At 41.6% G+C, this 16,035-nt stretch overlaps 1 protein-coding gene across 3 annotated transcripts in view; it reads right to left on the bottom strand.

Moving 5' to 3' along the window:
• The window catches only part of slc25a40 (solute carrier family 25 member 40), a 54,601-nt gene that overhangs the window by 26,970 nt on the left and 11,596 nt on the right, over nt 1-16,035 (bottom strand). For 2 of the 3 annotated variants that reach the window (XM_078416977.1, XM_078416967.1), the window contains 6 exons: nt 15,509-15,616; nt 14,277-14,336; nt 13,800-13,906; nt 6,881-6,948; nt 5,442-5,566; nt 3,032-3,205 (listed from right to left, as the gene is read on the bottom strand). In XM_078416977.1, coding sequence (XP_078273103.1) covers nt 3,032-3,205; nt 5,442-5,566; nt 6,881-6,948; nt 13,800-13,906; nt 14,277-14,336; nt 15,509-15,605 — 631 coding nt within the window. In that variant the 5' untranslated portion in view covers nt 15,606-15,616. The remainder of the gene's footprint in view (nt 1-3,031; nt 3,206-5,441; nt 5,567-6,880; nt 6,949-13,799; nt 13,907-14,276; nt 14,337-15,508; nt 15,617-16,035) is intronic. The other variant, XM_078416985.1, reaches the window with a different exon arrangement.

Raw genomic sequence — 16,035 nt, 5'->3', positions numbered from 1 at the left:
GATCTTGGAAGCAGATGGTATCATTACCCAAGTCCTTGAAGAGGAACTTCTTTCAGAAATTCACACATTCACTTCCCAAATCTGTGTGTGAAGAACATGCAGACTTGGTGATCGTAACCATCTTCAAGACAGGAGGGAGGCAGGTCTATCTGCAGAAGGCAGGTCTGTCTGCATTAACCACAGCTTTCCCCCAGTTGTCCATCATATGGACAATCATCACAAGGATTCATCTTGATTGCCTCTTCTCACCAGTCAAACATTTGTTCCCTAACCATGGCATGGATACACATTATACATTATACACATCCTATTTTAAAATAATGCCTCGATTATCAACTAAGAGACACCATAACGTATTCTAGATTTGGCTACCCTCAGTAATTTATCACCATACTACAATAATATTACCCAATAGGTCCACAACGGGCTTAATCTGTCAGATTAAATACCAAGCACGGCCATGTCTGCCCCTAGATTTCCTCATTTCCTTGAACCTCCTCCCACAAGCTTCCTTCCACTTTTTACAAGTGGGGTAAAAAGCTAACTGCTAAACCAACCTTGCCTCCATTCCAGAACCATGATCATCCAACTTCAATCACAGAACTGCAGCATGCAAATGATGCTTCAGTAAATGCATGTCAAATGCATGTTTTGCACCTGGAACACCAAGTCAATGTGAACTCATTCATCAAGTAAAAGAAAGAAAGATCCTCGGAAAAAGCCTTTCACCATCCTCTTCTACTGTGTAATGCTGCTATAACAGCAAACGTCCAGGATGAGATAGCAAACGTCCATGGTGAGACAACAAAAATGTAGGCAACTTGCATAATCTCAGGAGTCACCCACCACACAATGATAGCAGATAAGGATGAAATTTACTCTGGGAGGACAGCTTTTGGCACTCTGAGAAAACATGTTTAAAGATCAAGACCTCAAACACAGCACAAAGCTCACGTCACGTGACAACAGTGAGCAATAGCTCCTGTATCCTTCGGAGACAGGAACAATCTCCAGCAAGCACTTTAAAGCAGTGGAGAGGTGCCATCAATCCATATCTCCACAGAACCCTGCAAATCCAGGAAAAGCCAACCAATGTTAGCATTCTCTCCTAGGCCCAACATACCCAGCTCTAATTGCACTCAGCTGTGTCAGTCAGGTGATCCCCAAAATTTGCATGCCTAATATCAGAGTTGCAAAACTCTCAACGACGAGTCTGTATTACCAAATTACCAGGAGATACTCAAAGCCTTGAAAAAGTAACTCCCCTCAGATTGCTGGGATTCTCTCACCTTTGTCCATTCTAAACAGAAGATTTCAGAACCTTGATTCACTTTACTAGAAGAACGTAGAAGACAAACAGAAAGACTGGAAATATACCACCTCTTAACAAACCGCCTACCAGTTCAGTCAAGTGCTTTCTGTCTCATCTGTGGTAAAATCTACTTGTGGCATATTGATCTTATTAGCGACCTCAGAACCCACAGATTGGAGCAGAAGTTATCCTTGAATCAAGGCACTGCCTAATAAGAGGTTTACCTCAACTAACATTACAAATTGTAAATATAGGTCCTTGATAGCTCATTTGTCAATACACATATCAGAGCCTAACTACTGTTTGTTCCTTTTATCTCAATTATTGGGAATATTAACCTCTCAGCTAATGGAGGAAGAAGACCAGTTTTCCTAACAGGAAACAATATCCGAATCGGAGTCAAAACTAAACACCAGCCTGGAGACTACCATCACATAGACATTAAAAGGTCAAATTAGAGGACTAATTAGTCATCAGGGCACCGAGATAGAAATATGTGGTATTTCCAAAGGACAGGTTGTGTATGAAGTCTGCTGCAGAGAACTTAGATGTTGGCTTTGAAGGAATAGACTATTTTAAAAGTGTTATTAACATATTGTTATATGCACTGGAAAGATCTGCCAGAGAATATGTACACAATTTCACGGAGCAAAGAATGCAAACTCACCTTAAGGTTTGTGCAGAGCACAAGAGACCATACAGTTTAATATAAAGTATGGTGACCGTAATTCTAATAGCTTTAACGAAAATTATAGAAAAGGGTAGGATTATGGCAAGTCCAATTTTGATGGTATTAGACAGTAACTTTCATAAGTGGGAGACTACAGGTAAAGAGACATCTGGTAAGTGGGAGGCTTTTAAAAGAGAGAGTTCAGGGCTAGCATGTTCCTGTTTGAGTGGAGAACTAGACTTGCAGAAGTATGGATCCCTGAATGACAAGCGATCAGGAAATCTGGAGGTCTAAATTAGATATCCTTGGCAGAAAAGTGAAGGAGAATCCAAAGAGATTCTACAGGTAAATTAAGAGCAAAAGAGTAACTAGGGAGAACAGGGCCCCGTAAAGATCAGAAGATTGCCTACATCTGGAATCATGAGGTGTATGACGTCCAAATCAAATATTTCTAAATTTAGTGGCCATTTTTCAAGACAAACACTGCCTTTGTAATTAAAAAAGTGCCATCATCAAACAATTAAATCTATATCCATTGTAGGATCCAAGACTACTTTGTACAAAAAGACATTTATTTCCATCAGATTTGGCCAAGATTAAAGTATCTTGGAATATTTTACAAACATCATCGATATTTGCAATCTGTTTTTAATGCTCTTAAAATAACCCTAAGCATCAATGGATAATTTAATGAGATTCTTCCTTCTTTCCAACTGAATGCTGTGGTTGCCTGACAAACAACAAAATGTAAGTGTAATTTCTCAGCTCCAAAGCCAGTGTTCTTTAATAAAATAAGACACGTCCATTGAGTTTTTTTTGGAAGTAGTGGATTATGATGTAATGTCGAACTATTTACTTTAATATCACCATATTCTGGTTGTAATTTGCTTTTTAATTCTAGCATTACACAATTTCTACTTTCTTAGAGAATTTATTTTATGATTCCAAAGCTTATACAAAATTTAAAACATTCATTCTACCACTTCATTAAACAGATCTACCTCGAAAAATTATTTGAAGATTTATACATAAGCTTTAAAATGACGAACCTGAGAATGGCACATCTCGAAACACTGATGGACCCCAGCCTCTCCAAAGAGATAGCCAACCGCCGTGAGCTACTGCAATCCGAATCACATTCCTCAGTTCTCCATATGTCAGCCTACGAGACTGACTCTTTGTTCTGATTAGTTCCAAAGGGCTTATAACAGTAACTGCAACCACTGAAACAGAAAAAAATGTGAAAACTATAACAAAACTGGAGATGCTGGAAACCCGATATAAAAATGACAACACAGCACACAGCATCCATGGAGAGAAACAGACTTACCTCGATGTTCATGTCATGGGAGCAGAATTTGGATAGTTGGCTCAGAATTTACTCTGCCATTCAATCATGGCTAATCTGTCTTTTGCTCTCAGTCACATTCTCCTGCCTTCTCTCTGTAACCTTTGACACCCTTAAGGGCCTGTCCCACTTAGGCCATTTTTTAGGCGACTGTCATGTCGGAGCAGGTCGCCGAAAAACCGGCGATTGGACCCCCCCTACAAAAATGTCTACGACAAGCTACAACAACCTACCACCTAGTCGACGTCAAGCTACCCACAACCAGCGACCCAATCGTCGCAACTTAGGACGTCCACCTACGACCGTACCTACGACCACACAGGCGATATCCTACGACAGCTGAAGTCAACCCGTGACAAGCTACAACCCTGTCGGCGACAACTGAAAACCAGTGAAGACAATTCGCGTCATTTTGGTCTCCGGTTTTGACGCCAGTATCTGTCGCCAGGTGACGTGGGAAGTAGCCAATGGAATTCACCTACGTCACCTGATGACAACCTACGACAGCACCTATGTCAGAAGACGTCAAGCTACGATCATCGGCGTCAACCCAACAGTCGCCGAAAATTTTTAAACATCTCAAAATCCAGCAGCGACCAGCAAGATGCTCCAACTCTTTGGAGACTACTCACGACCATACAGGCGACACCCTGGCGACTATGTAGCGACAGCCTAGTCGCCTAAAAAATCGCCTAAGTGGGACAGGCCTTTAAGTAATCAAGAACTTGTCAATCTCTGCAGGCAGCCTGTTTCTCTCTATGACCTACTTTCTCAATCAAGTACAGATGCTCCCCGAATAACGATGCTTCGACTTGCGATATTTCGATTTTGCGATGGTGCAAAAGGCAGTGACCCGTAGCGATCGGCAGCTTGCTTCCGGCCACGTGATCAGGTGTATTAAATGCATTTCGACGTACGATATTTTCGGTTTACGATGGGTTTCTCGGAATGTAACCCCATCATGAGTTGAGGAACACCTGTACACACTTGTTTCCTTTTATTCGCTACTCTGCTTCTTGCTCAGCCAATCGGACGTCTGGTTCTCTCCAGGTTCCGCCTTCTCAATCAAGTACACACTAAATGATTCAGATACTTCATTAACTCATGTACCTAGGTACAATGAAATGTTTTCTTTTGATCTGGACCCTTCTTCAGACTGAATGTTACCTATCCATGTTCTCCAGAGATGCTGCCTGACCCGCTAAGTTACTCCGGCACTTTTGTGTCCTTTTATATTTTGCTATAAGCTGTTTCTGATGTCTAGTGGGAACAATGGGAAACCATAGTAGCCAATTCTCTTTTGGGGCAAGGAGGATTTCATGCTTAGCATTGTAATAAAAAGAGGAAGCAGATTGGACTTTATTGCCTTCCATCACAGTGAGGAACGTGGGGAATCCACTTTGGTGGGGGTGTTTATGTTAACTTTTATGTAGTTGTGTGTCTTGTTGCTTTTTTTTTAGTATGGCTGTATGGTAATTCAAATTTCATTGGTACATGTGACAATATGAAATCTTAATTGGAGTTCAACTCAACGTATATTTGACAACAATGCACAACTTGAACTTCTGGACTAGACTTTATTTGGTATATAAATCTAACAGCTATCAAAACTGCACGACTAAGTCAGCTTTACTGTTCTGTAGAAGAATCCTACAGTTAATTGATTTGCACAAAAGCAAAGCAATGTTAGTTAGACTATGCCAATTTCTGTCCTATCTTAGGTGGTAAACACAGAGAGATAAACAGAATTTGAGGAATGGACACCAGAGTCTGCAAATGCTGGAAACTTAAGCAAGAAACAAAGTGCTGGAGAACCTCAGCAGGACAGGCAGCATCTGTAGAGGGAATGGATGGGTGACATTTCAGGTCAGGATTCTTCTTCAGACTGATGGGATAGGAGAAAGCTAGATAAGAGAAGTAGAGATGGGGCAAAGCCCAGGAAGTGGTAGGCAGATGGTTGGAAATAGTGACAAAGACTAGAGGTGAAAAGGAGATAAAAGGGCGCTGGATAAGGAAAGGAATAAAATGCAGAGCTAGAGGGTGGAAAATAGGTGGAGGGCACGAGGGAGGGGAGAGAGAGGGGAATAAAAGAGAATGTGCTCTAAAATTACCTCGTGCTGAAGCACCGGCAATCACTGGAATAAAGCTGGCATCGTATCCTAGATGAGACCTCATGAGATTCCGCAATTGATCATAACACGTGAAATAAATAACTGTCGCAGGCACTGCCATTATTCTGTAAAAAATACACCATAAGGTATTTAAAGCAAATTGATTTGAGGTAGAGTAATGTAATATTGCAGAATAATTTTCATGTTGCAATATTAGGTTGCATCTTTTTGTTAATTAGAGAAATAAAGGTTTCTAATTGCAGCATTTTAAAATAGCTGTAGTCTGCAATAATTCCAAGAGGCTACTCGTCAGCTCTTAGACTGAGACTGACCTTTATATCTAAGATGAAGTGGCCTTCTGTTTATTGAGAGAAGCTTAATTCTCCTCCTTCCCCAGTGTTGATAAAGGGTCTTCTATCCAAAAGATTTACTCTGTTTCTCCTCCTAGATATGGCCTGGCTCACTGAGTTTTGCAAACATGAGAGTTTTTTAAATCACAGGAAAGGTTTGTGTGTATTTCATACAATTATTTCTGGTTACAAATGCCTTATAAACATTAACATTAAGTCAGTCATTAATTATGTTTCATGTACCGATGTTTTCCCCAAAGTGCTGTGTATGAATAATACAAGACACGTATGAATTTCCGAGCTCATGGTTCTAATGACTTCACAATCAAACCAGCACATGAAATATAATTAATGAGTTTATTGAAGTGTATCAATTTATAAGGCAACAGAACTAGAAGCAAACATGAAACCGACTTAGGAACTTTTTCTGTGATAAAAGCAGAAAATGCTGGAAATACTCAGCAAGCAAGCCATATCTATGGGAGGAGAAACAAAGGTAACTTTTTGGGTAGTGAACCTTCATCAGAATTGGGAAGGAAAAAAAAAAATCACGTAATGTTGCAGGTAGGGTGGTGTTGTCGATTTTCATCTCTGGAAGTGGAGGTTATGCCAAAGCTTGACCTGCCGATCAAGTCTTCGCAACTGTTGCAGTCTTTAATCTATGTTCTTACTCTCTAACTGCACCCAGTCACTTACTGAGCAGATAACATTATTTACAACTTATCCTCATGGACACCCCAGTTTGACCCTATCAGAGATAACTCCACCCACCCTGCTGCTTTGCAAGCTATTTCTGCCTCCTTCCCAGGTTCTGGCAAAGGGACCTTGACCTAATTTGTGATCTCCTCCCACAAATGTAGCCTTACCTGCTGAATATTTCCAGTTTTAATTTTAGATTTACAGCATCTAGTTAATTAAAAAATCACTTTTCTGATCTGGAAATACACTTGCAACATGTTGATGAATTGGAAAAATGACAAAAAGGTCTTAATTGACCCAAACAAAAAAATATTGTATTTTTAAATGGAGAATTACAGATCAATATTGGAAGTTTCTAACCTTAAGGCAGCATTATTTAAATGATCTTACAATGTTGGAGGAAGTCCACTCCAGAGTGATCTTACACCCTCATTACGAGCAATTTGAAAAAAAGCATCCTGGAAGATAGAAATGGGAAGATTCTTGCATTATTTCATTATTCTTACGTTATTTCAATTATGTAAAACCACCACTTTCAAAAGGACAGATCTATTACATCAAATGGTTGGTGGGAGTTTACTTCCCTTCCAAATGTTTAATGTGCTGCAGTACACTTTCAACATATATATGCACAACTTGAATATTGTTTGGGTTGTTTGGTTTATTAAAGTAAAACAAAACCATGATATTCAGATGTATAAATAATTGTTAAAAAGTTGCACTACAATTAAAACAAAAATGTATTATCTATTTTATAGTTAGAAGATAAATTGTGATTCAGGACATTGCAATGCACTTTAGAGATAATGAAGTGCAGAATTTAAAAAAACCCAGAAAATGTTGAAAAATCCTATATCTGAAATATGAAGTGAAATATTAAGTCAAGTCAAGTCAATTTTATTTGTATAGCACATTTAAAAACAACCCACGTTGACCAAAGTGCTGTACATCTGATTAGGTACTAAGGAAAAAAAATGAAACATACAGTAGCACGCAAACAGTTCACAGCGCCTCCTCAATGAGCCTCAAACGCTAGGGAGTAGAAATAGGTTTTGAGCCTGGACTTAAAGGAGTCGATGGAGGGGGCAGTTCTGATGGGGAGAGGGATGCTGTTCCACAGTCTAGGAGCTGCAACCGCAAAAGCGCGGTCACCCCTGAGCTTAAGCCTAGACCGCGGGATAGTGAGTAGCCCCAAGTCGGCCGACCTGAGGGACCTGGAGTTAGAGAGGGGGGTTAGAAGAGTTTTGATGTGGGGGGGGGGGGGGGGGGGGGAATGTCCATTTAGGGCTTTATACGTGAATAGGAGGAGCTTGAAGTTGATTCTGTACCGTACAGGGAGCCAGTGGAGAGAGGCCAGAATCGGGGTGATGTGGTCCCTTTTACGGGTACCCGTCAGGAGTCTTGCTGCGGCGTTTTGGACCAGTTGCAGGCGGGACAGGGAAGATTGGCTGATCCCAGTGTATAGGGAGTTGCAGTAGTCTAGGCGGGAGGAAATGAAAGCATGAATGATTTTTTCTGTGTCGTCGAATTGGAGGAAAGGTTTGATTTTAGCTATGGTTCGAAGTTGGAAGAAGCTGGCTTTTACCACAGCGTTGACTTGCTTATCAAATTTTAATGCAGAGTCAAATATCATGCCGAGGTTTTTGACATGCGGTTTGACTAGGCAGGATAGACTTCCAAGACTGCCTGTTATCGATTTGATGGAGTCGGGGGGGCCGAATAGGATGACCTCAGACTTGCTCTCATTTAATTGGAGGAAGTTCTGTGCCATCCAACATTTTATGTCCTCAAGGCAGTGTAAGAGGCTGTTTAAATTTGACTGGTTGTTGGGTTTCAGGGGGAGGTAAAGCTGAGTGTCATCGGCATAGCAGTGGAAAGAAATGCCGTGCCTTTGAATGATTTGGCCAAGGGGGAGCATGTATAGAGAGAAGAGAATGGGGCCTAGGATGGAGCCTTGTGGAACTCCGCAGGAGAGGCTAGCTGGAGCAGAGGAATAACTGCCTATGTTGATGGCGAAACTCCTATCTCCTATCTTTGAGGTGTTCCAGATTAAGATCAAATATTAATTTGATCTGCTGAGTTTTTCCAACATTTTCTGTTTTTATTTCAGGTTTCCAGTACATGCTGTTTCTTAAAAAAATTATCATGGTACTAAAATTGTTTTCACAATGTACAGTAGCAAAATGTTTGCAGAATGGTGCAACAATCAGTAATTCAACAGCAAGATCAAATATTTCAGCTTTGCAGTCTTCAAATAATGGGATATTTTATATTCTCCAAGGAGGATGTACATGGCTTTAGAGCCACAATCACACAATTTAGAAACGTGCCCTAAAGCCCATTGTGTCCATGTCTGCACTAATCCACGGCAGCAATTATCTATGCCTTACTCATTCAAGTACCCATCTACATGTTTATTAAAACAGTATTATTGTTCCCACCTCCACCTCTGCTGGCAGCTCATTCCAAATACTAATCACTCTGTGAAAAAGTTACCCATCAGATTCCCTTTAAACCACTCCCCTCTCACAGATGGGCTCAAGTTTTACATTCCCCTACCATGGAAAACAGCCATTAGCTATCTATCCTACTTTTCTATACCACAATCACGGAGTTACAATTTCAGGAACAATGCACGAGTACTTATAGTACTTATAGTACTAGTACCTCAGCAGAGGCCTCACCTTTGTTCCCCTCCGCCCCCACTTCAACAAGTTCTGGGTTTGCCACGATGTAGAGCTTTTTTTCCCCGTTGCCTCTGCCTCTGTGCCTTTTTCTATGGGAAGGAGTCCTCACCACCCAGTGATGACCCTCTCCCTTCTCCACCTGCTCTTGGACTCCCTCGGATGGGCCTCTACCTTCTTTAGGCCTTTTCATTTCCAACTGCCAGCGGGACATCAACCATCTCACCTTTTCCACTCCCCTTACCTACTCAAACCTCTCCCCCCCCCCACCCCCTCCGAACATACAGACCTCCACTTACTCTGCAGCAACCTCGACTTGATAATCAAACCCACTGACAAGGGAGGTGCCGTGGTAGTCTGGCGCACTGACCTCTACCGGGCTGAGGCCAGGCAACAACTCTCAGCCACCTCTTCCTACTTATCTTTGGACCATGACTTCACAGACGAGCACCAGACCTTAATATCACACACCATTTCTGATTTCATCACTTCCAGCTCACTGCCCTCTAAAGCCTTCAACCTTATCGTTCCCCAGCCCCACACGGCTCAATTTTATCTTCACCCCAAAATCCAAACAGAACTGTCCTGGCAGACCCATTGTTTCTGCATGTTCATGTCCCACCAAATTAATTTCTACATACCTCGACTTCATCCTATTCCCCCCGGTCCAATCCCTCCCTACCTATGTCCAAAACACCTCACACGCTCTTTGTCTTTTCAATGACTTCCGTTTTCCAGGCCCCACTTTCTCATTTTTACTATGGATGTCCAGTCACTCTACACCTCCACCCCCCACTAGGAAGGTCTTAAAGCCCTCCTTTTCTTCCTCGATCGCAGAACTAGCCAATTTCCATCTACTAACACTCTCCTCCGCCTAGCAGAGCTAGTCCTGACAATAGACAATAGACAATAGGTGCAGGAGTAGGCCATTCAGCCCTTCGAGCCAGCACCGCCATTCAATGCGATCATGGCTGATCACTCTCAATCAGTACCCCGTTCCTGCCTTCTCCCCATACCCCCTCACTCCGCTATCCTTAAGAGCTCTATCCAGCTCTCTCTTGAAAGCATCCAACGAACTGGCCTCCACTGCCTTCTGAGGCAGAGAATTCCACACCTTCACCACTCTCTGACTGAAAAAGTTCTTCCTCATCTCCGTTCTAAATGGCCTACCCCTTATTCTTAAACTGTGGCCCCTTGTTCTGGACTCCCCCAACATTGGGAACATGTTTCCTGCCTCTAATGTGTCCAATCCCCTAATTATCTTATATACCCTCAACAACTTCCCCTTCGACCCTTCCCACTTCCTTCAAATCCAAGGTGTAGCTATGGGCACTGGCATGGGCCCCAGCTATGCCTGCCTCTTTGTAGGGTACGTCGAACAATCACTGTTCTAGGTGTACACTGGCTCTATCCCCGAACTCTACCTCCACTACATTGATGACTGCATCGGTGCTACTTCCTGCACCCATGCAGAACTCACTGCCTTCACAACTAATTTCCATCCTGCACTCAAATTCACTTGGACCATCTCCGACATCTCCCTTCCGTTTCTAGATCTCACCGTCTCCGTCACAGGAGACAGACTATTGACCAACATCTATTACAAACTCACTGACTCCCATAGCTGTCTTGACTACACTTCTTCCCACCCTGCTTCCTGTAAAGATTTTATCCCCTAATCCCAATTCCTCTGTCTATGCCGCATCTGCACCTAGGATGAGATTTTCCATACCTGGTCATCGGAGATGTCCTCATTCTTTAGGAAATAGGGGTTCCCCGCTTCCATTATAGATGAGGCTCTCAATATGGTTTCCTCGATATCCCGCAGCACCGTTCTTGCTCCCACTCCCCTCATTCGTAACAAGGACAGAGTCCCCCTTGTCCTCACCTTCCACCCCATCAGCCGTCGCATACAGCATATAATCCTCCAACATTTTCGCCACCTCCAACGGGATCCCACTAGTGACCACATCTTCCCATCTCCACCCCTTTCTGCTTTCCGCAGGGACTGTTCCCTCCCCAACTCCCTGGTAAACTCATGCCTTTCCACCCAAACCCAGGTACTTTCCGCTGCAACCGCAGGGGATGCAACATCTATCCCTCTACCTCCCCCCTCGACTCCATCCAAGGACCCCGACAGTCTTTCCAGGTGAGGCAGAGGTTCACTTGCACCTCCTCCAACCTCATCTACCGTATCCGCTGTTCCAGGTGTCAACTCCTGTACACGGTGAGACCAAGCCTAGGCTCGACGATCATTTCACGGAACACCTCCACTCAGTCCGCCTTAACCTACGTGATCTCCCGGTTGCTCAGTGCTTTAACTCTCCCTCCCATTCCCAATCTGACCTTTCTGTCCTGGGCCTCCTCCATTCCCAGCGCAAATTGGAGGAACAGCACCTTATATTTTGCCTGGGTATCTTACACCCCAGCGGTATGAACATTGACTTCTCTAACTTCAAATAACCCTTGCTTTCCTTCTCTCTCCATCCCTTCCCCCTTCCCAGTTCTTCCACCAGTCTTACCGTCTCTGACTACATTCTATCTCTGTCCTGCCCACTCCCCTGACATCAATTTGAAGAAGGGTCACGACCCGAAACGTCACCCATCCCTTCTCTCCAGACTGGCTGCCTATCCCACTGAGTTACTCCAGCAATTTGTGTCTACCCACTAACCTACAGATCTCTCTGTTCAATACCACCGCTCTGGTCCCTGCTGTTCATTCTGTACGCCCTATATTGGTTTACTTTGCAAAAATGCATCACCGTGCTTGGTTTAACCTTACCAAAAGGATGGATTCACAATCAACATAGCAGTTTTTTAATAATCCATAAGACTGTCAGTCTTATATACATTGTTTTCTAGGCAAGGAGACCAATACAATATATAATACTCTAGGTGCATTGCAAAGCCCCCCACATTAACAAAGTGACTTCCTTACTTGTGTATTCTAATCCTCAAACATTGAGGACCAACATACTATTTGCCCTCTTAATCATGTGCTGCACCTACATATTATCTTTCAGTATGATGTGTACAGCTACACCTAGGTCTCTTCAAGAGAGGTTGATCACAACCTGCCAACCCGAGGGATTCCCTTATGCCACCTCTTGCATTCTGAATGATATCCAATTCTCAATCGACGTCCAAATATTACCCAAAAATCCGTATTCTCCAATCTTGTTGATTAAATGTATCAAATGCCTTCTGAAAGATATTAAATTATTTTTCTAAAATATTTTCCTGTGCTTTTTAAATTTAGATGCTTAAAATAAAAATAAAAATTTCAATTCAAATGACAAAGTATTTTACTTAAATGCATCTTTACATTGCGGATAAGATTCCAATGTTACATTTATTGTTAATTTCTAGCTGTAGTGGGGTAATGGTGTTGGGCTTAAAGTCCAAAATCAGAAAGGAAGTTCCAAAGAAATGGAGTACATTTCAATTTGTTATTGGTGCTTAGTTTCAAGAAAGATTGGAAATGATTGCTTTCAAATGACAGCACTGCTCAGTCCTTCCTGGTGGAAAAGGTCTCAAGATGAATACATCATTGGACAGCAGTTATGTCAGAGGTTGTGGGGAAAAAGCAGGAGAATGGGGTTAAGAGGGAGAGATAAAACTGCCATGATTGAATGACGGAGTAGACCTTTTAGTTTAGTTTAGAGATACAGTGCGGAAACAGGCCCTTCGGCCCACCGGGTCTGCACCGACCAGCGATCCCCGCACATTAACGCTATCCCACACACACTAGGGACAATTTTTACATTTACCAAGCCAACTAACCCACAAACCTGTACGTCTGTGGAGTGTGGGAGGAAAGCGAAGATCTCGGAGAAAACCCACGCAGGTCACGGGGAGAACGTACAAACTCCGTACAGACAGCACTCTTAGCTGGGATCGAACCTGGGTCTCCGGCGCTGCATTCGCTGTAAGGCAACTCTACCACTGCGCCACGTGATGGGCCGAATGGCCTAATTCTACTCTTATCACATGATCTTACTTATGAGCAATTGAGATGCCATTCAAATGAGAAGCTTCTTTATGACAAAGAGCATCGACCATTGAATGTTTTTTTGAGCAGATCTAGATTAGTTGTTTGCTATAAATACTGGGAAAATTCAACAGTTCAAATAAATGCTGTGGAAAAAAGGCAGCATGGGAGAATCAACAAAATTATTCCATCGTATGAAACTCCTAATTATTTAAACTAACATTATTATGATGTGTGTACAGTGCTGCAGTCATTAGTGATGACCCCCTCACAGCTCCAGGGACAGGATTCAATCCTAACTGTGGATGATGTCTGTGCAGAATTTGCACATTCTCTCCATGACCACATGGGTCTTTTCATGAGTGCTCCCATTTTCTCTCACATTCCAAAAGAACTGCTGGTAAACGTAATGACTACTGTAAATTATCCCGTATATAGATTAATGACAAAATAATTTCCAAGTGAGTGGGTATCTGTGGAAGAGAATATGTTCAGGAAAATAAAAAGGGCAATGGCACAAATAGGACCTGATAAACCAAATGAACTATTTATATTAGAACATCAATAAGTAATTATTAACAAGCAGGCAAATCTATTTCAGAAGTGAATTCTAAAAAGTTAATCCGGTGCTTACCGCCGTTCCTCGAAATTGTCCAGGGGCTTTATACCAAGCACGGGTATTTCCATTCTCACAGACACATAAATGGTCCATCAGGCCATTGCAGAACAGAAAGCATTTCCCTAGAATTTAAATAATTGAAATCATGATGAATGAAAACAAGCACAAACTATTTGTGATAGTTTTGTGACTATTTGTAATAAGAGAAAATAAGGATTAGTGAACATCAGACAGAAAAGAAAATCAAATTGGGAAGTTGGTGTAAAAAAATGGAGATAAATTTTATTCTCTCAGCAGAATATACATTCAAACAACTTGCTACCTTAAATATTATTTTGGTTACAGACATTGAATTATGCCTCACTCTGCTACTAAACAGAAATAAATGGAAAATGGTTACCAGCTGAGATCTTTGAAGTTTATATTTTGATGTGGAAAGCAATTACATTGGTTTGCTTCAAGCATTTCTCTTTTAGTTATTTTAGTAATTACCTTTATGAAATGGAGTCCTCTGTGCTTGTAGTCGTATTTTCACAACATCAAATGGAGTAACTGAAAAAGCAGAACAAGTATGGCCTATTAATTGTTGCTGAAGATATTTCAAAATAGTAAATGTCTCATTTTAGATTTTATTTAAACAAGGGAAGGCTCACAGCCATATTCAACCAGTTATTTGGAAGGAAATCCTGTTTACACAATACAATTATTTACTTGATATGTTACCATATTACAACACCATATTTCTTTACAACAGAGAAGACATTTTCATCCCATTGAGTTTAGAGGGATATGGGCCTTATGCAGGCAGGTGAGACAAGTGTTAAGGCATCTTGTTTGGCATGGGCTGAAGGGCCTGTTTGCATACTATATGACTGTATGACTAAGTGTGAGGTGTTGCACTTTGGGTTGTCAAATGGAAGGGGAAAGTATTAACAGCATAGATAGTGGTAGGGAAGGCATATAGTTTGCTTGCTTTTGTAGATTGGGGCATTAAGTATTAGAGTCATGAAGTCATGATGTAGGTTCGTGGGACTTTGATTAAGCTGCATATGGAATATTGCTTGCAGTTCTGGTCGCCCCATTACAGGATGGGTGTGGAGGCTTTGGATAGAGTGTAGAGGAAATTTACCAGAATTATATCTAGAATAAGGGGTATTATTTACAGGGAGAGGTTGGATATACTTGGATTGTTTTCTCTGGAACGCTGGAGGTTGCAGGGAGATATCATAAAAGTACATAAAATTAAGAGGCACAAAAAAAAGTGTAGACAGTCAGAGCCTTTTTCCCCAGAATGGAAAAATCATTTATGGTGAGAGGTGCAAAGTTTAAAGGAGATGTGTGGGGCAGTTTCTTTTAAAAACAGGATGGTGAGTGCCTGGAACATGCTGCTGTGGTGGTGGTAGAAGCATATATGATAGTGGCATTTAAAGACTTTCGGATAGGCTTATGCATATGTAGTGAATGGAGGGATACCTATAATAAGAGGTCTTGCATCATTTTTGGTGCAAACATGTTTGGTGCAGACATTGTGGGCCAAAGGGACGGTTGCTGTGCTGCACTGTTCGGTGTTCCTTGTTGTAATACAATCAATCCAAACTAAAGTACTAATGATGGGAAGAAAAAGATAGAGGGCAGAACATACTTCTCAGCATTATAGCATAACAATTCCAGAGAAAAAGGTCCAAAGATTCCCCAATTTCCTTTTTAAAAAGGGATGTTCATACCAATCAGTGAAGTCAAAAGTGCACCAGAACACGATGCCATCATTTGTTGGGTGGGTGTGATTCCATTCAAACTAGTAATCGGATGAGCGCTTGCCATTTTGTTTTATTCTACAGTAGACAAGATATTGAATTAATACTTTAAAGAAAATAGTGATTCCAAAATTTAAAAACTACATTGGAAAGCAAATTATTTACGATCGTTATGTCAATTTCCTGCAATTAATGGCATTAATGTATTCAACTGAATAATATTCTTAAGATTTGGAACAAAATATTATTCTTGTCAGGTGTCAGAATAAAGGGGAATCGCTGAAGAAACAGACATTACAAGAAGTGCCAAAAACCATTTAGTGTTTCTGGTGGGAATTTTTTTTTGAAATTCTTTCATTTTCTTTAACATTCCACCCATGCACCACACAAAGTCACCACACAGATAATGGAAAGTGGCTGAGAAAGATAAACAGAAATCTAATTACTCCTGCACAAAATATATTTTTTCTAGTTAAACAGCAAAGGTGCAGCTCAGA

Source organism: Rhinoraja longicauda, chromosome 2, assembly GCF_053455715.1.
Source record: "Rhinoraja longicauda isolate Sanriku21f chromosome 2, sRhiLon1.1, whole genome shotgun sequence".
In the NCBI taxonomy this organism is placed as follows: Eukaryota; Metazoa; Chordata; class Chondrichthyes; order Rajiformes; family Arhynchobatidae; genus Rhinoraja; species Rhinoraja longicauda.
This window is presented reverse-complemented; position numbering and strand designations above follow the sequence as displayed.